Source organism: Balaenoptera physalus (assembly GCF_965194825.1).
Source record: "Balaenoptera physalus genome assembly, chromosome: 14".
Classification (NCBI taxonomy): Eukaryota; Metazoa; Chordata; class Mammalia; order Artiodactyla; family Balaenopteridae; genus Balaenoptera; species Balaenoptera physalus.
Window position 1 is genome coordinate 78,000,100 of NC_138893.1, and position 21,820 is coordinate 78,021,919.

General features: G+C 46.7%; 2 protein-coding genes across 4 annotated transcripts; both read left to right on the forward strand.

Annotated features, from left to right (window-relative positions):
• The first annotated feature begins 267 nt into the window (after positions 1–267).
• Positions 268–4,547, forward strand: LOC309643203 (pulmonary surfactant-associated protein A). Of its 3 annotated transcripts, none has more exons than XM_082425768.1 (6): positions 348–373; positions 839–903; positions 1,222–1,416; positions 1,677–1,796; positions 2,553–2,630; positions 3,105–4,547. In XM_082425768.1, exons 3-6 carry the CDS (start codon positions 1,245–1,247, stop codon positions 3,479–3,481), a joined length of 747 nt encoding a protein of 248 aa, XP_082281894.1. In that variant the 5' UTR covers positions 348–373; positions 839–903; positions 1,222–1,244; the 3' UTR covers positions 3,482–4,547. The 3 variants fall into 3 exon arrangements, with proteins under 3 accessions (XP_082281896.1, XP_082281894.1, XP_082281895.1); XM_082425769.1 differs by having other exon boundaries at positions 350–373; positions 839–898; XM_082425770.1 differs by lacking the exon at positions 839–903 and having other exon boundaries at positions 268–373.
• Positions 4,548–4,633: 86 nt separating this feature from the next.
• On the forward strand, positions 4,634–14,853 carry LOC309643202 (mannose-binding protein A-like). The gene is made up of 4 exons (XM_082425767.1): positions 4,634–12,289; positions 12,711–12,827; positions 13,687–13,761; positions 14,403–14,853. Exons 1-4 carry the CDS (start codon positions 12,106–12,108, stop codon positions 14,774–14,776), a joined length of 750 nt encoding a protein of 249 aa, XP_082281893.1. The 5' UTR covers positions 4,634–12,105; the 3' UTR covers positions 14,777–14,853.
• Positions 14,854–21,820: the final 6,967 nt, after the last annotated feature.

Sequence of the window (21,820 nt, forward strand, 5' to 3'; positions counted from 1 at the left end):
GGAGAGGGCTCCCTTTGCCACGTGCCTCCATCGGTTCCCGTGTAAGTGCTCTCATCCTTCACTGCTTTTGGGAAACTGGATGGAGGGAGAGTGGGTGGCCTCCGGTCCATGGGAATTTTCCCTTCTTACCGATCTGGAGTTTCTCTTTAACGGGTTTCCTAAGTGGCCCTCCAGCCTGAGTGCCCTGTGGGGAAATGTACTGGGTAAACAAGATGACAGCTTCCTGCCTGGCTCTCCTGGAGTAGAGGCCCTTGTGACAGGCCCCTCTCTGGGGTGGAGACGAAGCCTGGTAGCCCACATCAGTATAAATGTTGCTGTCCACCTCACCACCCTGATCTGGAGGCAGAGAACCACACAGGCTCTGTTCGTGTGGGTGAGTTTAGCCCCATCCCCTGGGTCTTCCCCAGGGTTGCAGCAGCATGAACCAGCCCAGCAGCCACAGGCTTCACTATGGGTCAGGCAGGGAAGGAGGGGCCCTCCCTGGGTACCACTGGGACTTGTTCCACAGAACCCTAGCTATGGGTACAGGAAGATGGGCTTGCAAATATCCTCACACTTCACTTTGCTCCTGGGCCGGGCCCATTGGCCCCAGGGATTCATCAGGGCCTGCAGGGTGGGGGCAGGGGGAGAAAGAGCCTGCCAAAGAGGAAGCCTCCCAAGAAAGCAGGGAGGAGGGGACTCCCTATCATTGACCAACGTGGGGTGGCCAAGACATGGGCCCTGGTCATCTCTGCTCAGCCTCAGCATCATGGTCCCTTAGAACTCAAAGGGAAGGTAGCTGAGAGTATGAGGGACAGATGGAGCGAGTGAATGTTGACCACATCCTTCCTCCCAACAGCCTGGGAGGGACAGGCCAGGGTTGCCTCCAGGACAGAAGTTTCAGCTGAAGCCAAGAGAGGTGAAGTGAGTTCCCCACGGTCACACAGCTAGGAACAAACAGAGACTCCATTAGAACCCAGGTCCTCTGACTCTCCAGAGCTCTCTACAACTCCTCCCCTGCCCGGGTACCACTCCACCTCCAGCCAGAGGGATGGGGCATGAGACCATGTTAGATACCAGATGATGCTGGGAGTTTCCAAGGATAGTTTGGGTCTTTCCAGAGCTCCTGTCTGTACCTGCCCTGGCCCTCAGGCTCCATCACATGCCTGAATCTTGACAAAGCACAGCAAGGGGAGACCTTGGCAAATGCTTCAGGTGGACCACAGCCCTTCCCTTCTACAGAAGGAGCCGCTGGAGCAAACGCCATGCTGCTGTGCTCTTTGACCCTCACCCTCATCTGGCTGGTGGTTTCTGGCCTTGAGTGCGACATGAAGGAAGTTTGTCTTGGAAGCCCTGGCATCCCTGGTACTCCTGGATCCCATGGCCTGCCAGGAAGAGATGGGAGAGATGGTATCAAAGGAGACCCCGGACCTCCAGGTACTGAGTGGGAGCTGAGGGACAATGACCTGTTTTCAGGGGGACTTGCTGTCCAGGGTTCCGGGCTGGGTTCAAGGGTCAGCTGGATGGTGGGAGTTTCCCGGGGCCCTTAGACTGGAGCAGCCCTGGAGCATCTACCCTCAAGGTGCCTGTGGAGTGACAGGTGAGTCAGCCTGGCTGATAATGGAGGTCCAGTCCCAGCAGCCCCAGCCCACTGTGGGTGATAGATAGCATACATCCTTGTCCCCCTCTCTCTGCAGGCCCCACGGGCCCCCCTGGGGGAATGCCAGGCCTCCCTGGGCGTGATGGGATGACTGGAGCCCCTGGCCTCACTGGAGAGCGTGGAGAAAAGGGAGAGCCTGGTGAGAGGGGCCCCCCAGGTGAGCAGGATGCGGCCAGTGGACAGAAGCAACTGGACACTGTGCCCATGTGGTCAGTTACATGAGGGATGACGGGGATCAGACAAAACCACGCAAGTCCCCAAAGGGTATATTTTTCAACCTAGATAAGAGAATATGAGGTTGAGAAATCAGAGGGGTCTGGGTCGTGGGACTGGTGGGTATTGGAAGTGTTCCACGCATCACAACAGCTGATGGGGAGACACAGGGCGTCAGGTGTGGGAAATGGGACAGCACTGGGAGGAGGGGAGGCACTTCCTAGTGCTGAGGCATAGGGGCATTCTGAGGGTGTAGGGGGTTATGTGGACCAAGGACCAGACAGATGATATAACTGGGAACCCCGCACGTCCAGGGGAACTCTGGAGCTCTGAGCAGTAATCAAGGTCCATCAGGAGAGCCAGAGAGAACCAGATTTGCTCTTAGTGGAGGGTGGGGAAGGGGGCCCTGCCCAGAAACTAGAAAACCCCACAGAAGTGGACAGACAGAGCCATGAAAGGATATGGCAGGAAAGAAGAGCAGAGAGGGGGCTGAGCAAGTGCAAGGCTGCATTAAAGGACAAGTGTGTAGGGAGTGGGAAACACACTCCAACCTCGTGGACCCTTATGACCTGGGGCCTGGGCAGTGGCTCTAGACAAGTGAAGGGCAGAATGCCAGGCTTGCCGCTGGCCTCGCACCTGCTTGGCACAAGTGGGGGTTTTTGTTGGCCTGCCCCTCTTCTTGCTGGGGATCTCTCTACAGGGCTTCCAACTTATCTAGACGAGGAGCTCCAGAGCACACTCCGTGAGATCAGCTATCAAATCCTGCAGTCGATGCGCGGTAAGGGGATCCCTGGGGGCCTTATAGGGTAGGGGGTTCCCATAAGTTCTCCTCATCCTCAGCATCAGGCTCCAGAATCTAGAGACTTGACAAACAAGTGTGGACATGGAGGTCCTTTTTCAGATGTTCTTCAACGGCTCAGAGGAGACCGAAGTAGATATGGATTATCTCCCTATGTCCTGGGGAAGCAATGTTCCTGGCTATACTGCTTTCTATTGAATCCCAGGAAATTGCACAGTTTCAGGCACATAATAGACAGTCAATAAGTAATTGTTAAATGGGTGAATGGATAAGTAAATGATGGGAGCATGGAGGGGAATCCAGAAAGACTAGGATTGGAAGAGGGAGGGAAGAAGGAGAGGGAGGCAGAGGTGAAGAGATTGGAAAGCGCATAAAGGCAGAGTGCATAAAGGGAAGGAAAAGGACTTGGAAACAAAGAGGCCTGTGGCCTGACCCGGATTCCTCTGCTGTCAGTCCTCAGTTTGCAGGGCTCCATGCTGGCAGTGGGAGAGAAGGTCTTCTCCACCAATGGGCAGTCGGTCAATTTTGATGCCATTAGAGAGTCGTGTGCCAGAGTAGGTGGACGCATTGCTACCCCAAGGAGTCCAGAAGAGAATGAGGCCATTGCAAGCATCGTGAGGAAGCACAATACTTATGCTTACCTGGGCCTGGCTGAGGGTCCCACTGCTGGAGACTTCCACTACCTGGATGGAACCCCTGTGAATTACACCAACTGGTACCCAGGGGAGCCCGGGGGTCGGGGCAAAGAGAAGTGTGTGGAGATGTACACAGATGGCCAGTGGAATGACAAGAACTGCCTGCAGTACCGACTGGCCATCTGTGAGTTTTGAGCAGGCACCAAGGCCACAGGATGGAGAGGGTCCTGCCTTGCCTTTCAGCCTACATCCTGGGGAATCCACCTGGTCTGTGAGGTGCTGTAACACCTTTGTGGCTATAAGAGTTGGAGGCGTCTTAGCCACTCCACTCCCAGGTGGGCCCTGACTCCTCCCCCTTGATTACTAATCAGTCTGACTCCCCCTGGAGCCCCTTCTCAGCTTTGCACTCTAGACAGCCACTCTAACTTTGCCCTTTGGCAAGAGAAGGAGGCTTCTTTCTTCCTCTTCTTGTCCAACTCCTTCATTTATAGATGGCAACAGTGAGGTCCTGGGATGGAGGTTCCCTCCAAAAGCACACACAGGGTGCCTGCTTCCTGGCCCCTCTACTCTTTCTTTGCAGCCCACTGCCTGCCCAGCCTTATCAAGATGTAGCAGTCAGTGCTGCTCAAGCATAATGATAGACGGGTGGACTTCTGGGAAATTCCAAATGTGTGGAGCTAAGGATACATTTGGGATTATCTGGCAGCCTGAGGTCTGTGGGGCACATCTGCTCAGGCTCTCCATGAGGTCAGAGGGCCTTGTGGTACCCCAGCATGGTGGAGGCCAACCCACCCCTAGTGATTGGCATGTATTATCCACTCCCTTGACTCTTGGGGTACCAACTCAACTCCCTGACCTAAAAGCATCCAGCCTATGTCTCTAGGGAATATCTCACCCCCCACCTCAGACATTACCCAAGTAACTTCCTGCTGATGAACACATCCCCACCACTTCAGACCTCAGTGAGGTGTTTATTGGGCATATACTATATACCAAGCACCTTGACAAGTACTTCTAAGACATCTTATAAACTATGATTTAATCTTCACACGGTGCCATGGAACAACAATTATTCTCCCCATTTTTTATACAAGAACACTGAAACTTAAAGAAGTTAAATGTTTTGAGTTTTGTTACACGGAGCAAGTGACAGAGGCTGGTTTCAAACCCATCTACCTGAACCTGAAGCTTGTGCTCATCACCACCCCACCCTCTCACTGAACAGAGATGATTCAAGTATAATAAATCATGAATATGTTAACATGAGTTTCCATTGCTTTGGTTTCAAGAAATATTTCTGTGTTTTTAGAAATCAAGTTAACTCTGGCTCTGAGGCCCCACTTATCGGAAAAGTGGAAAGTTCAATCTCAGGTTAAGCTTTCTTTGTTGGGTGGAAGGGGCAACCTGCTCCCATCCTCAGGTTGTATGGGCAGATGGGGAGTTACAGAAATGTCTGGAGGAACAAATGAGCATTAGTGTTGATGGCTGGCATCAAGATAGCTCCTGATCTAAGTCTACATGTTCCATTTGTGGGTGGTGATATCATGCCTTCCGTTTCCCACTCAGCCCCCTGGATGTTTTCCATAGCCCAACAGTGGTGGCATTCAGGGCTCTGTGAGCCACCTCAGTCTCAGGTCTGCATGGAAAGGGACCATGGCCCCCATGTCCCAAGGCTGTGTGGGAATTGGATCATGTCTCTACTTGCTTGAGGAGGCAACCATATATATGTCCCATCTCCAGAAAGGTCCCCACTTCTCCCACCTTCACATAATGCTCTCCCTCACTGCATATACTTCTTTTTTGGGACAAGAGAAAGTTCTGGATCACAATCCACAAAACCAGATGGGAATGAACAGAAATATTTCTCATTCTTTCATGAGTGTCAATTTTTAATCTGGTCACCCTGCCACATGAGCTTAGGGCCCAGCACACAAGTTATTGAGCCTTCCCCAAAATTCAAAAAAGTAAGGAGAAACATATTTCCCATATTTTACAGATGAACAGTCTAAGTCTCTGAAAATTTTTGTCTTCTCATTTCTTGTTAGGTTTTATTTTTACTTCCTTTATGGTGTTATTTGCAATTGTTATTATTTTTATCACATTTTAAATTAACTGTTGCTGGTTTATAAGAAAACTATTGATTTATTTTTGGTTGACTGTATATCCAACCATCATTTTGGATTCTCATTTTCCCCCTAATATTTCTAATAATTGATTCTCACATTTTATAAATATATGCTCATATTTACAAATGACAGAAATTTTGCCTGTTCCTTATGGTATTTATATTTCTTATATATCATTCTTTTCTTTCTATAGTGGCCAGGAGACCCTATATATTGTTGAAGACACTCAGTGATAAATGTTATCTTTAGGGGGTCATTGAATGTATAATGAGAACATTTCCAGTATTTCAGCATTGAGTTGCTTGTTTTAGGTTTCTGATGCCTTTTATCAAGGCAAAGAAGTTCCCTTATTTTCATAGTTTGCTGAGATTAATTTTCATCATGAATGTGTACTGAGCTTTATCAGATGATTTTTTTGGCATTTCCTTTAAGCTGTTAACATCCAAAGGGTGTCAAGTGTGAGTTGAGTCATTTCCTGTTCCTGGGCACTGGCATCTAGAGCCCACAGATGAGAGTAAAAGGGTCATCTTTTAATGATTCCAGGGGGTTCCAGGGACCCCACCATGGAACCTGCAAGGTGAGGGCCATTCAACATGAGTGGTTTAGTAATTCGCATTCTGTTGCTCAGTATAAGGAAGACTAAAGAGGCGAAAGCAAGCTGACCTTCCGTGGGTGACATCTGTACTCTCACAATGGAATTTATCCCTTCCTCTCCTCTCCCTGTGGCATGGGGGAGGGGACTGTCCTATCCTCCTCCTAATCTTTGCAAACAGGGATGCCCAAATTACTTTGCCTTCCTTCCCTGATTAAGTCACCTAAGGCAGGAATCTTCTGTTCTAAAATTGCTGAAGAGCTGAACCAGCAGAGGGCCTGATCTTGCGGAGGCATGGGGAGATGGAGAAGGGGGAGAATAGAACTGTGAGCATGTGTGTTCTGGGGCAACATGGATTTCCACCACTTGGATGGAATTTCCCAGGGGCTGCCAATGTCGATGTCATGGAAGCTAGCCAGAGTTTAAGCCCTACTCATGAGCAGATTGCTTCTTGGAACACAGGGACTTGACGAGCAAGAGACTATGAAGTGATATGTTCACTGATGTCATGTTGAGGGTAGGGAGCATGCAGCTGGAGGCTTTTACAGAGGCCCTTATCTGAAGGACCAGCTCCTGAGAGGAGCTGTCATTTATAATCAGTCATACAAAGGGACCCAACAACCAGTTAGGATGGGCTGAGAAGCAGCAGTGTTCCCACTGACATATGGTGCCTCCTGTGAGCAGGTATTGCCACCCTGGGCACCATCACTCTCTCTACCAACCGCACATGCAAAAAAAATAAGAGAGAAGGCACTGTCCACCCTTCACTTCAAGAAGCCACCAGTCTATGGCCAGGGTGGTGATGAATCGGAGATAAAACAGATTTTAATAACAAAACTAAGGGACAATAATCATTTGGACTATATTTTAATTCAACCCTAGAAAGTTTGTATTCCAAGGGAAGAAAATGTATGAAGAGTTTTGAGACCATGTATTAGTTTCGAGAAAAGGGTGAGCTTCAAGCTTCAAGATTGTACATATCTGCATTAAGGTTCTTAAACTTGTTATATATTAAATTAGTGAGTTAACTGGACTATGTTTTGATGTTGAACTATCTTTGCATTCCTGGGATACCCTACTTGGTCTAATGGCTGATACTCTCATCACACTTACCGTGTGCCAGGTATTATACTTCCATTAACTCATATAATCCTCATTAACCCTATTATGTAGACGTTATTATTACGCCCAATTTACAAATGAGAATATTGAGGCACGTAGAGATTAAAATGATTTTCCAAAGATCATGCAGCCAGTTCATGGCAGAAGTGGGCTATAAATACAGGAAGTCAGATTCCAGGGACTGTGCTATTAACCATGGATGTATGGCTGGACTTTAATAGCTATTTTTTTACTTCAAGCTTTCAAGGGAGTTCCTGTTCATTCCACATCATTTCATTATTCTGATATTAGTGGCTACTAGGGACATATTCTTCCCACATTTAAAGCTGCTGCTCCCTTAGTGTCTGCTCACGGTCACATGGCCACGCCAAATATCAAAGGGGTTGGGGTGTTTACTCCACATACTCCAGTGGGAGGCATTGCACAGTACCATGACAAAGGGCATGGATATATATTTCTATGAAAAGAAAATGTGGAAATCAGGACAGTAATTCAAACCACCAGGGTTATGTTTGCCAAATTTGTTTATTTTTGCAAAGAATGGGCGTTTCTGAAATTTTATTAATAGCTCTATAGTTATTTCCTTATTCTAGTTCAAGTTTCACTGTTTAATTTTTATTTATTCCTTATTTATTTATTATTCCTTCTTTATTTATTCCTTATTTATACTGTCTTTTTTTTTTTAATAAGTTTATTTATTTATTTTTGGCTGTGTTGGGTCTTCGTTGTTTTGAGCGGGCTTTCTCTAGCTGCAGCGAGTGGGGGCTACTCTTTCTTGTGGTGTGCGGGTTTCTCATTGTCGTGGCTTCTCTTGTTGCAGAGCACAGGCTCTAGGCACTGCGGGATTCAGTAGCTGTGGTGTGCAGGCTTCAGTAGTTGTGGCTCACGGGCTCTAGAGCGCAGGCTCGGTAGTTGTGGTACACGGGCTTAGTTGCTCCGCGGCATGTGGGATCTTCCTGGGCCAGGGATCGAACCCGTGTCCCCTGCATTGTCAGGCAGATTCTTAACCACTGCGCCACCAGGGAAGCCCTATACTGTCTTTTTAAAACTATCAATTTATCTGTTGTCTAGAGTTGACAGCATTCCGAGGCCTGTTTTTTGAGTCATGTATCAGTCAGATTTCACTCTACTTATTTTTTACTGTGTTCGGTAGTTTTTACAAGGTGGATTCAAATTTACCTGATCTCCTGAGAAAATCCTGAGGTGCCTGGGTTAAGGGTAAGGTCCTCCATTGCTTTTACGTCCCCATGGTACACTAGATTGTGATGAGCTGGGACACTTGAAAAACAATTTTTCATCTTGGCATGAAGGGAGAATTTTAATAATAATAATAATAGCAAAATAATACTAATAAGCATAAATTCAAACCCCAGATCTATGAGAGGACAGACTCAATGGGTATGCATCCTCGACGGGGGTCTTTTCCCCACCAGAGTCAAGTATTTCTTATTGTCCCTTTGCTCACAGCGCATATCCCTCCCTCCTCCCGTTCTATCCTCTTCCTTCCTTCTAAAGCCATCTTTCCTCTAAGTCTGTAGGACATGTAGGGTCCTGGCTGTATGTAAATCTCTCAGCTTCAGATTTCCACCTTTCTGGGAGGTCTGCTCATTTGCCGTAGGGTTTGAGAATTCTTTGTCCTCTGAGCCTATGGGCCCTTCGGAGTTGTGACAATGGCATCAGTAAACACAGCCCTGGGAGGGGTCTTCTTTACAATGGGCCCCTCTCAGTGCCTGGCAGCCTCCTTGATAACAGGAATCTGGGAGGCTTGCTGAACAGGGCACATTGACTTGAGTACACAACGGCCGATGACTCTTGAGGGGCCAAAGCACCAATCACAAGGCAGAGTCAAAGGGAAGTGGTCCTACCCCTGCTCCACCACAGGGAAAAAGCAAACCTCTAGAGTTGTTTGGTGAGACTAAGTGTTTCAAAGAGTGGGTGTAAGTTTGCGGGAAGGCAGGAATCAAAAGTTATATCAGGGACTTGAAAAAGGCCACTTGATCAGGCTCTGGAGATAAGAACCGGACACTCCTGGAAACCCAGGCGTGGAGGAGCCACAGACTGATCTGGTGTCTGCCCTGCTCAGGGTCTCTGCTTCCCTCCTCACTCTCTCAGTGGATCCTCCCCATGTGCCCAGCCCTGAGTTACACCCTGGAGACAAGGAGGTGAATCAAATGCAGCTCCTGCCCTAGAAAAGTATTAAAAGCACTGGGAGAGTGGGCACAGATGTTAGCTCTAGCTGGAGGCAAGTCAAGAGGGCCACTTTAAGGACACGATGCTGGAGGATTCCTTTGTTCCACAAATGTTTGAGCATTGATTCCGTTTCCAGGCCCTCTTAGAGGTGGGGAAGCAAGATGCCTGTTCTCATGAAGTTCCTGTTCTAAAGGAGTGGGATGGTCAATAAATATGCAACCAAAGAAATAAGACAATTTTACATAGAGAAGAATTATAAGCAGGTAAGTAAAACAGAGAATTATAATTTTGTGATAGAATGGTTAGGGAAAGCCCTTTCTCCAGCAATAATATTTAAGATGAAATCTGAATGACAACAAGCAATTATGCAAAGATGGAGAGAAGTGTCCTAGGCTGGAAGAGCTCGTGCAAATGCCCATGTTCAGCTTTGAATTTGAGTTGTCTACAAACACTTCCTTTCCTTGTGCCTAGCCCTGCGATGCGCCCAGAGAGGACAGCTGACGAATGTTCTGAATGACAAGGGAGGAATGAGGTGACTCAGTGTTGTAGGTGTTTAACCCCTTCCCTCCTGCTCCTCGTAAATTAAATATGAATGGAAGGGGGAACTAGGCAGAACAACTGGTACACAGGTGTGCGCATGTACATGTGTGTATGCATGAGCATGTGTTTGGTAGGATGTCTATGCACGTCCCTTCCAGAGACAAATATTTGGAAAGAACTATCCTCTGGGATTCTGATCTATGAGCTGGGAATCTGTGATTCTAGAGGATCAGATAGCCGAGCTGTAGAGAGAGATGCACGGGAGGGAGCAGTGAGAGGAGTCTGGGGTGTTGCAGTAGAGAGCTGCCCAGTGCTAAGCTGGAGACCTCACCAGCAGCCCTGGAGAACTGCCCAGCACACAGCGGTTCTAAGGATGGTTGTTTATTAATCTGGGGTTGAAGGCCAGTCCAGCAGTGTCCCTGGTCACCAGACTAATTGGGGCTGACATTGCTGAGGCATCTGCCAGAGGCCTAGGCTGGAGGACCAGCTTCCCTGCCATAGCCTCTGTGCTCTGAGGAGGCCCCTAGTAAGTTATTTCTGAGGACAGAAGAGGAGGCCTCGGCCAAGAGTCTGGCCACTTGGCTTGATCCTGGTGAGTTCCAGGCAGGGGCTGTGGTGGGGTTGTCAGGCCCCCTGAGGGCCTCTGTCTCTCTGACCTGGGGCCTTGTGCCCTTCCTGGATCCAGGTTACCATCTGCAAACTAAAGGTGGTCTTTTCAGCCAAACAGAAGAATGGAAGTGGGGTGTGTATGCCAGCAACATGTTTAGCTCTGGCTTTGGCCTCCCACATAATCAGGGGAGGTTAAGAAAGAGGGAAGGTGGAGAAGATTTGATAAAGAAAATTCCCTTCCGGGACTTCCCTGGCAGTCCAGTGGTTAAGAATCCGTGCTTGCACGGCAGAGGACATGGGTTCCATCCCTGGTCAGAGAACAGGGATCCCACGTGCCACACAGTACAACCAAAACAAAATAAACAAACAAACAACAAAAAAAAACCAAAACAAAAAAGAGAGAGAAAATAAATTAAAAAAATTAAAAATCCTAAAAAAAAAAAAGAAAAAAGGAAAGAAAGAAAATTCCCTCCCAACTTGCTACTTCTCACTGAGTCCTGGAGGAAAGGAAGGGTTAAGGGAGCTGACAGGCCAGGGTGGCCAAGGACAGATGCAGTAGTGATGCAGCAAAAGCAGGGACATTGGAATTAGAGGCCAGAGAGGAGCAGAGGGATAGGCCCATGGGGGCTGGGCTGTGAGGCTTCCTGGAAGGGGACCAGCTCGAGCAAAAGCTGGATGGGAATCTGATGGCTGGATGGGGGCACAGAGCCGGAGAGGCGTCTCGGAAGCATGCAGAGAATCCTGCCAGGAGGAGAAGTATGAGCTGACCCTGCTGGGCCCAGGGTGAACAGAAATTTTAGGAGCCTGGGTTCTGGCTGGAAAAATGGCCTCTCAGTGGAAAATCTCAAACCAAGGGAAGGAGGTAAATCTAAGTGTCAACTGGCCAGGATCAATGACCAAAGAAGGTTCCATTCTCAGGGTCAGAATAAGTTTCCATACCTCAGGGTACTCTGGGTCCCGAGTCCCAGCAAGTGCCTGTCACAAAGTAGAGACTTTATTAAACAGGATGATTGACAGGCTGTTGGGGAAACAGCTGTGGTTCTGGGGGTGGTTGGGGCCCTGAGGTGTAAAACAGAGATTTTTATGTGACATGAGACAATGGATGTTGTAAAACAGGTCCCGCCAAGCAATGGGTCACATGCTATCGTTTGAGTCTACCTTTAGCGTCCATAAGGAAGGAGAAGAAGAGGGAAATTTAGGCTACTTAGGCCCTCAAGAAAGGGAGTTGAGAAGAGAGCAGCCAAAGGTCATGCAAGAAATGAGCCCTCTTTGCCGGGCCATCAGGAACAGGGCTTGTGTGTCATTTGTAGACCCTGTGGGCTTTTGTGCTTAGGGCTGTCTAACCAACTAAGACTTGGGCCCACAGGGCATGAGAACCCCAGGGAAAGTGGGCCCCTATTATATTACTCTTGCATCTATATTTGTTTTAGCACTGATCTAACTCTAATGCATTTTGCTTCTGCTAGTAGTAGTTTTCCTAGTAGCCTGGAAGTAACTCAGGGCCAAGAGTTGTGATATCCCCCTCTGTGTCAGCTGCCCTGAGCACAGGGTCCAACACATCAGAGATGGTAGCAAATGTTGACTAAACCAAATGAGACGGAATTATTTTCTTTGACTTTCTCCACTCTAAGGTAAGGACCATGTTCCTGTTTTTGTCACTTCCTGTCCTCCTTCTGTGTGTGGTGACAGCATCCTGCTCAGAAACAAAAGCCTGTGAGGATGCCCAGAAGACCTGTTCAGTGGTGACCTGTGGCATCCCGGTCACCAACGGCACCCCAGGCAGAGATGGGCGAGATGGACCCAAGGGAGAAAAGGGAGAGCCAGGTATAGGACAGGCCGCTCTGACTTCTTAAATCTTTTACCCCAACGGGAGAGTTTTCTCTCTAAGGGATCTAGCACAGAGACATGAGGAGGCTCACCTTTCATTATGGTAGGTGATGATTCACTGAGAAAAATTCCTGTAAAAGGGCATTCTCTCCAAAATAAAGATGCTTCTCTGGCTCTCCAGGATCCCTCATTGCCACCCAGGAATTGGTGATGTGTGGTTGTCCTTAGAGAAGGGGTGTCTTTTCTGCCTAGGGAGCTGGCCCTTAGGACAGGCCATCCCCTGAGATGCAGGAGGATCTTTCTTCTTTGGATCACTACTAGCTGAGTGGTGGTTTCTTGGGGTCAATCAAATATTGAGCTTTTGGAGAAAGAGAATGAGTGACAGACACTGGGTCACATTTCCTTCCTCTTCCAACAGGGCAAGGGCTCAGAGGCTTGCAGGGCCCTCCAGGGAAAATGGGGCCTCAAGGAAACATAGGGAAACCTGGGCTTCCAGGGCCAAAGGGCCACAAAGGAGATCGTGGAGACAGTTTGGGTAAGGAGCTCACCCCAGCAAGTGATGTGGGCTGAGGGGACCCAGGACCTGGGAACTCCAGGGCCAGGTGGGAGGTGCCCCGTCTCCTGCTGCCCTACTGGAAGATGCTCAGCTCTGCTTCCTGACCCAGCACCCTCATTCCTCTCAGCTCCTTGGGGCCCAAGGGGATTCCCACTGGTGCCCGGGTATAGACTTCCGAACCCTGCCCGCCTCTCCCTCAGCAGACCTCTGCAGGACATGTGCCCTGGCCCTACTTCAGCTGCAACAGTCCAGTGCGTGGTTCCAGGCTGCAAGGGAGGAAATTGGTCCTCTCTGCTGTTGGATCATGTCTGTTGTCACAAGAGTGGCATGAAAAGGGTTGGCCTCATAGGACCCCTGGATAATGGGGAACATCACAGCAACTTAGTTCAGAGTAAAATAAATTCAGTAACAACAAAACCAAAATGATGACCTCTTATATTTGTCCACTGGCCTATCAAAATAATAAACATATTAAAGAGTTTGCCTAGAATAGGAAATGAAAATATGATTAAGAAAAATTTTCAGAAAGGAGAATAATTAGCTGGGCCTTTTCTTATAAATAATTATAATATTGCAATATTTAAGCAGTATATGAAGAAAAGGATCCAGAGCTATAGTTTATGGTATTATTATTATTTCCAGAGTTATAGTTTACAATAGTTACTAAGTATATCTGAGAAGGCAGGAATACAGTGTTTTTCCTTTTGCTTCTTTTTGTTTTCTTATTTTTCTGGAATAAGAATACTTTTTAGTAAGCTAATTTTTTTTTTTCAAAATACTCTGCTCTCCAAATGAGGGTCTTCTTCTAAATAAATATCCTCTCCCTATTGCTTTATAGTTGCCGAGGCTAAGCTGGCTAACTTAGAGGGACAGATAAGGAGCCTGAAATCACAACTGGATCACATCAAAAAGTGTAAGCTTTTTTTCTGTCCCCAATGTGTTCTTGACTCTAACTTTTTCTCCAGAGTGCTCTACATTTTGGGGGGACGGTGGAAAAGAACTTACATTTATGACGACTTATTATATACTAGGTTGGAATTTTCTCATAATGCAGTTTTATTCAATCCTCTTGCCATCCCTATTTGTGGGTATTACACCCATTTTATTTACAGGTGAGAAAAAAATAGGTCCAGGAAGTCTAGATAATTCATTCAACAGCATACAGTTAGGAAGTGGGAAGGAGGATGGCGTGGAGGTCTGCTGACTCTGGAATCTTTGCTCCTTCCTTAGCACCCATGGGCCTCAGATGGCGGTCCACGACTCTTTCTCATGCTGGTGCCCACGTCTGGCAGTGGGGCTCAAGCATGTTTCCCTAGGTCTACCTGTACTGGGACAGTTTTCAACAGATATTTGTCCTAAGGATGGGATATGCCAGGAGAGCCCCGGCTTGCTGCCAGGGACTTGCCTTCCACCTTCTTACTAGGATCTCACCAGGGGTGGTAGAGAATGGGGCTCAACCCCAGACTCCCAAGTTCCCAGAGAAGGGTTTTTTCATCTGCTGTCCTAGGCTGGGCTTGAAGCCAAGTCAACCTCACCTACATTTTGTGATTTCAGTGCAAAGCTTCTCCTTGGGTAAAAAGTCTGGAAAGATGCTCTACGTGACCAATGGTGAAAAGATGCCTTTTTCCAAAGTGAAGGCTCTGTGCGCTGAGCTTGGGGCCACTGTGGCCACCCCCAAGAATGCTGAGGAGAACAAAGCCATCCAGGACATGGCCCCTGACATAGCTTTCCTGGGCATCACAGATGAGGTGACCGAAGGCCAGTTTATGTACGTAACAGGAGGGAGGATGGGCTACAGCAACTGGAAGAAGGGTGAGCCGAATAACCATGGCTCAGGGGAGGATTGTGTCCTCCTCCTGAGAGACGGGCTCTGGAATGACATCTCCTGCTCTTCCTCCTTCTTGGCCATCTGTGAATTCCCAGCCTGAAGAGGCAGGTTCCTCCGCCCCCTCCTTGGCTCCCTGCTGAGGTCCCTGCTGCTCTGAAAGAGAATTCAGTGCCAGTTTCCCCGTGTCCAGTGTTGATTCATTCCTTCATGGGGATGGGAGAAAAGCAAGGGGACATATTTGATTGTGGGAGGATGAAGTGAAAAGAGACTGACCGTGGGGCATGAGGGTTTCTGGTCCAGTCCAGTCCATGGCAAAGGACACCTTCTGTCCTGCCAAAGAGCACAGCATTGGGTCAAGAGTCAATCTCAGAAAAAGCACCTTCAAACCCTCTCCTTTTTTAGTGAGGACACTGCAGCCCAGCAGATGGATCAATGGAGGACCACATCTGTGTCCGAGCAGGCAATGTCTCAGCTTCCAAGAGATCCAATTCCCATTTTTCCAAGTTGCCACTACCTGGTGCTAAAGTCTCCTTCCTATGGCTAGCCCAGCCGTGTCTACGACATGAGTGTTGTTTTTAGTTGTTGATGAGCTATACCCTAAAACTGTAACACTTGGCCATGTCCTACACGGGTAACAGTGAATAGTCCTAGGAATCCCCTCACTTGCCCAAGTGGCTGTGGCCTCGCTATAGTCACTAGGGTGATCTTGAGAACAAAGGGCAGCCTTCCCTTCCCGCATACTTTTAGGACACTGTTTTGATATTGTGGCATATGCCAGTATCGCAGGAGGAAGCAAATGGTCAGGCAGGCTGGGTCCTTCCTTACGGGGCATCATCGGTCTTAATGCCTCCATGTTCAACATCCCCTTTCTTCTGTGACATCCTCATCCCATTATAGGTCAATGGGTCCATTATTCATAGAGACAAGAGGGAAAATCTCCCTAAAGGTGCATTTCACACACTGGGGGGCAAATTATGCAGCACCATCCAGTGAGCAAATAAAACCTCCCTCTGAGCAGAGTTCTGACACCATCTTGGCCCACAATCAAGCTCATGACCGTGGATGTTCTTGAGCAATCTCAGGGTGGATGGAGCTGGGATTATATGGAGCCCAGGCAGCAAACTGGGGGACGAGAGTGAATTCCGGTTCCAGCTGTATGCCAATCACAAAATGAGGTTGAAAATATTTCATGAATGGGCTAAGGGCCATTTTAACTTAATGAAATATCTTTGTTAAATTAGTTTTCCATTTTATTTTTCTTTGTATCCAAACTACCAGAGGGAGCGCCTCGCACTTGGTGAGTGCTTGATGAGTATTTGTTGCGTGGGTGCCCCAAAGAATTACCAAATGGACGAGTGGGTGGGATACTGCGAATTGAATATTATAGGGTAGAGTTCTCTCTGAGGTGTGCTTCGTCTGTGAGGCTATCGGGGTAGGTGTGGGATGTGCTGAAGACATTGGGGCTGGCAGGGTGAGGGAGACAGCACCTGTGTGCTCAGCCTCTGGCCCACTTAGACTGTCACATCACTGAATTTTCAACCTCATGAAGCTTTTCTTCAGGCACTGCACTTGGGGGCAGTGAGAAGGGTACTTTTGTGATGTACAGAACAATTCACTATTTGCACTTCAAATCCAGACTGCTTGCCAAAGGGATGGGAAACTGCCTAAAATTTAGAGGCACATATGAAACCTAGGTAACATAGGTTATGGCAAATGGAAAAAGGAAAGACCAGAAAGTTTTTAGAAGGAAAGAAGATACATGTAAGACAACCCAGAACAAGAGAATTATCATAACCAAGCATGAAAATTCCACCTGAATTTTCTCATTGCCAAGACAAAAATGAGAAAATGGACAGGTAACCATTATATAATTCTTTCTATTTTATGTAAGGGGGGGGCGGGAACCATGTCTACCCTGAGATGATTGTCTCCTTTGTTTATACTGTGCATAAAGGTCAGTGTACAAGATGCAGTCATGTGCTTCACAGGAATTGTTTCCCAGCATGTAATGAGTGCCCCCTCAGTCAGGGAAATGCAATAAAAATCTGTGGATGAGCTCAAATTCTTCCATTTCCCTTTCAGTCTTCTCCTTCTAGTTCCTTCCACGGTGTTCCCTTCCCCCTTCATCCCTCAATCACTAGAGCCTCACATTCCTGCTCTGAGAGCTTTCTATGCCACCCAAGACCTACCCCTGCTCCCCTACCCTTAAGCCATCCCCAGGGGACATGAAGCTTTCTCCCCAGCCTCTTGGACATGTAGAGCTGGTTCTTCCCCTGATCGAGCACCTGATCGTCTTTTCAGATCTCCTCTCTCTAAATGTATCCCCTGGCCGGCATTCTTCCCTCAGTCTAGGATTGAGGCAACCACCTCCCTATATTCACTTCCCAATTCTTATCAGCAAGCAGTGGGGCCCCAGGCAAATCAGCTCAAGAGAAGGTGGAGTTAACCTAAAAATGGATTCTCATGAGAGTCCAAGGATAGAAACTACAGTTCATCCAGGCTTCCCAAGACCTAAAACAAGAGGGACATTATGGATTCAAGAATACTGTCCAGATCATCTCTTTCACTCTCTCAAGGGCTGAGGGCAGGCTGTTTTCCTTTACTAAGGGACATATGATGATTGACATCTCTTGCACAGGGGACCTAATGAAGCCAGGTGCTCCAAGGACAGACCTCAGGGGCCTCGGGCAGCACATTTCCCTCGGGACTTCAGGACTCTGAGCAACTTCTTGAGCCCCGTTGTTTGTTCTCATGGAATAGGAGTCTTCGCCATGGCATGCTGGCTCCCTGGGCCTCAGTTTCCCTATCTGTAAATTGGTCAGTAATGGCTTCTCCCTTTTAAAGCTGGATGAATCAATGATCACACACAGATGCAGACCTGCAGGGCCCATTCCAGGGGCAAAGCTGCAGGATCCGAGAACTGTCTTCCGTTTTTGTTACCTGCCAATTTTTTCCAAACTCATTGTGCCCTGAACACTTATCACCAATTTCTCAGTTCCATAGAAAGTCAGACTGAGTGAGTTAGAATGGCAAACACACCCTGCTCTTGAGATGGGGACTTTAAGTTTAAATTATGTCTGTAAGTCAACAGTCTCCCATGAAGGTATAGATACAACCAATGTGATTGCAATTTGCTTCCTGTACTAGAATGAAAATAACTACCAAAACTCGCAACATACAAGGCCCGGGCTCTGGCCTGGATTCTGGATCCTGGTACGGCAAGGCCTTGTTCCCACAGGACAGTCTTTCTTTGGAGTCTTCCAGCACTACTGTTCTCACTTTCAGCCATGCCCAAGCCAGAGGACAGGGGTTTGGGGTACCAGCTGAAGGCCTAGCATTCATACTCCTGAAATCCCCTTCCTGCCCAGGACCAGCCTGCCTCCCTTCTCTGGCTGTCAGAAGTGTGCGGGAACCAGGGTTCACAGTTTGCTCATTGCTGTCAAGGTTGTTTGCTCATTATTGTGTAAGTGAACTATGCTTTAGAACCTGCCAGGAATCAGGGATCTTTTTTTTTTCTTTTCTTTTCTCATTAACGAGGAAGGGATTGAACATTATCATGGAGTGTGGGCTGGAGATGCCGGGAAGTGGACTTTGAAAATTGATGCTGTCCTCCTAACCTGAAGTGGCTGGTGGGGTGCTGGGAAACGAGGAGGATCTCAGGGCGGGGGTCCACCTGGATGGGATGTTCTTAGCCCTGGTGGCAACCTGTGTGGGGAGGAGAACAGTATCTCCAACTATGGACCCGTGGTTTGTCCAAGCAAATACAAGTGTCATGCTCAAAAGCAGTGAAATGCAAGTAACCATTTATTAGCCTAACAAACGCCTTGGGCTGGGCCAGCCGCCGCCGACCCCAAATCCAGCCTGCCCTGTCCTGGCAAGCACAGCGCTTATGCCACCTCATGCAGCTCTCAGAGCAGCGACCCGCAGAATTGCCTGGAATGCTAGCCAAAGTCATAGGCTCTCAGCTCCACTCTGCACCCAGTGAATCAAAATCTCAGAAATCTGTTACCTTCGCGAGGCCCTGAGGTGACCTGGGTTTTTTGTCAGTTTGGGAAACGACTGCCCTAAGAAATATAGTCACCATAGCTGCTTTCTGCCTCCCCCTCACTTTTGCAGGAGGGCCTAGAACCAGGAAGCCAGGCTTCTCCTTTCCTTGTAGACCCTTCATGAGGTGAAGGGCATCCTGCTTCACTCTGTATATTTTTTCTTCCATTTTTGTTGAGATATAACTGACATATAGCACTGTATAAGTTTAAGGCGTACATATATTTATATTGCATTGGAAGTAGAAGAGTTGAATGAAGGAAATCCTTAATTCCTACTTATAAATCTATTCGTAGGCCTGAAGAAATATTATATTTATATTTATTTGTTTTGGCCTTTATTTTTTGTTGTTTTTAAAATTTGTTTTAAAAAGATGAACACTCAATTCAATTATTTTCAGCACACTTTTTTATGGTTTTTAAATTTTTAATAACAAAAGTAAAGTGTATTTTCCTCTGACTATAGCTTTAACTATAGCTCATAGATTTTGGATACTTATTACTGATTAATTTGAGTTTCTTTAATTACTACTAAGATTGTGCATTTTTTCATGTTTCCATACTATTGGCCATCAGTATTTCTTCTTTTATGAATTCCCTCTCCTCATTCTTACTTATCCCATTTTTTCTACTTAGATATTAATTTTCTTATTGATTTATCTGTTATGTACTTTGCAAATAAATCAGACTTTTAATTTTGATTTTATGTTGTGTTTTATTTTTTGGCAGAGATGTTTTATATATTTTTTTGTGTAGATATATCAATATTTTATTTGGATTTTCTTCTCTGATAGTCTTAGCTCTTTTCCCTTCTAAGACTATATAAATCATTACTTATATTTTCTTCTGATTTTGATTTTTATATATAACTGAAAGAATCTGATTTCGTTTTTCTTCCAAATGCTTAACATTTTAATTCAGCATTACTAATTGAACAATTCATTATTCTCCTACAATTTGGGTATTCTATTTCTATCTTTTATCATGCATATATAAGATATATATGTATATATATGTATATTTGGACCCGTTTTTGGAGTCTGTGGTTTTTTACATTGTTTTATCTAGTCCTGTGTCAGTAATACACTGTTGTAATTATGTTAGCTTTCTAAAACCCTTTAAAATAAAATGACCACGTCCATTCTCCTTATGTTTTTAAATTAATGTTTATGACTGTTCTAGGATGTTTATTCTTTCATCAGAGCTTTGGAATCATTTGATGAAGTCCTCACAGCCTCAATCACTGTTTTTCTGGGGGATTGAATCTTTGGAGAATTCACATCCCTCTCATCCCTCTGGGGACCAGGCATCCCAGGCTTGCTCAAAAGCCACCACTGGTTTTCTTCCCTTTCCTGCCCTGGTCCATCTTTCTGGTCACAGGATGCGTTTGCTTGGCCTGAAGTTGTCATCTGACCTTTTGGCCCTGACCTGGCCCCAGCCACTTACCCCTGAAATGAATGAAGTATTCAGGGAATTAATAAATGTGCAGAAAGTCTGGCAGTGAGGTCATGGTGCTATTTCCTCATATCAAAGAGCCTGGAAACATCTTGAAGGCACTTTCTTCAGGCCTACGAATAGATTTATAAGTAGGAATTAAGGATTTCATTCATTCAACTCTTCTACTTATTCACTTCATTCATTCTGTCTCCTTACTAAATAAATATGAAAAGTACCATTTTGCTCAGGCAGGGCCCTCTTGAGTCCTTCTGTGGCCCCAAGTTGTTTCAGCCAGGCAGTCTGAGAGAGACTATACTGCTTAAGTAAATGGAGATCAAATATGTGAATATTCAAAATGTATCCAGTAAGGATGGGCTACACATGCTGCAGTAACAACCCCCAAACCCCAGTCAAAATCCAAGTGGATCTGGGTGATCCCCAAGGGCAGTTGTTTTCCATCCATTTACTCAGGTGTCAAGCATCCTGGATTGTCCAGCCTTATAACCACCAACACTTCTGTGCTCACCAGGGCAGCAGAAAATTGGGCATTTCAGAAATGTGCACTTGCCCTCAACTGCTCCCATCCAGAAGGAATACATGTCACAGGGTAATGCCTGCCTCCATAAGGCCTCTCTCATTGAAACAGTGAAAAACAATAAAATCTACCAAAAGATACCAGTTATTAGCTATACAGAGGCCTAAGAATCACAGGCAATTAGATTGAACAATAATGAGTGTCTTGGTCTCTGAGTATCTTGGTGCCTTCACAAGAAGATGGCTCTCCTCTATTCTCCTGGTTAAAAGGCTCTATAATCCATCCACTCATTCCCAATCTACCCCTTGAGCACCTTCACTGCCCATTGCTGAAGCACAATTCTACAGCTGATCTCTAATGTTAAGGAAGTGCAGGGCTGTAGCACATGTGAGGGCATGACCAGCTGTTTCCATCTGTGTATCCAGTGCCTGAATAAGTATTTGGCATATAAATTAATATTTTATTTCTTCTGATAGGTACCTGGTATCTTTGCTCTACTATATAAAACACAAGTAACCCAAAAAGGTCCAGTACACCATTAAACTTGAATTAAGGACATCTGGAAGGTAATAGTGATTGAGAATGCTCTGAATGTAAGCAACTCAAACGCCAGTGATTTATTTATTTGTTTGTTTTTTAAAGTTAAGTATTTTTTAAATTAATTAATTTATATATTTTTTTGGCTGTGTTGGGTCTTCGCTGCTGCACGCGGGCTTTCTCTAGTTGTGGCGAGCTGGGCCTACTCTTCATTGTGGTGCGTGGGCTTCTCATTGCGGTGGCTTCTCTTGTTGTGGAGCATGGGCTCTAGGCATCTGGACTTCAGTAGTTGCGGTGCGTGGGCTCAGTAGTTGTGGCTCGCGGGCTCAGTTGTTCCACAGCACGTGGTATCGTCCCAGACCAGGGATTGAACCCGTGTCCCCTGCATTGTCAGGTGGATTCTTTTTTTTTTTTTTTTTTAAATAAATTTATTTATTTATTTATTTATTTATTTATTTTTGGCTGTGTTGGGTCTTCGTTTCTGTGCAAGGGCTTTCTCTAGTTGTGGCAAGCGGGGGCCACTCTTCATTGCGGTGCGCGGGCCTCTCACTGTCGCGGCCTCTCTTGTTGTGGAGCACAGGCTCCAGACGCG

Bases quoted from the DNA above. Each gene is read 5' to 3' on its own strand.
- LOC309643203 (XM_082425770.1), top strand. From the start codon at position 1,245: ATGCTGCTGTGCTCTTTGACCCTCACCCTCATCTGGCTGGTGGTTTCT. The intron at 1,797-2,552 runs GTGAGCAGGATG...ATCTCTCTACAG, and splicing joins TGGTGAGAGGGGCCCCCCAG to GGCTTCCAACTTATCTAGAC. The intron at 2,631-3,104 runs GTAAGGGGATCC...CTCTGCTGTCAG, and splicing joins AATCCTGCAGTCGATGCGCG to TCCTCAGTTTGCAGGGCTCC.
- LOC309643202 (XM_082425767.1), top strand. From the start codon at position 12,106: ATGTTCCTGTTTTTGTCACTTCCTGTCCTCCTTCTGTGTGTGGTGACA. The intron at 12,828-13,686 runs GTAAGGAGCTCA...ATTGCTTTATAG, and splicing joins AGATCGTGGAGACAGTTTGG to TTGCCGAGGCTAAGCTGGCT. The intron at 13,762-14,402 runs GTAAGCTTTTTT...TTGTGATTTCAG, and splicing joins ACTGGATCACATCAAAAAGT to TGCAAAGCTTCTCCTTGGGT.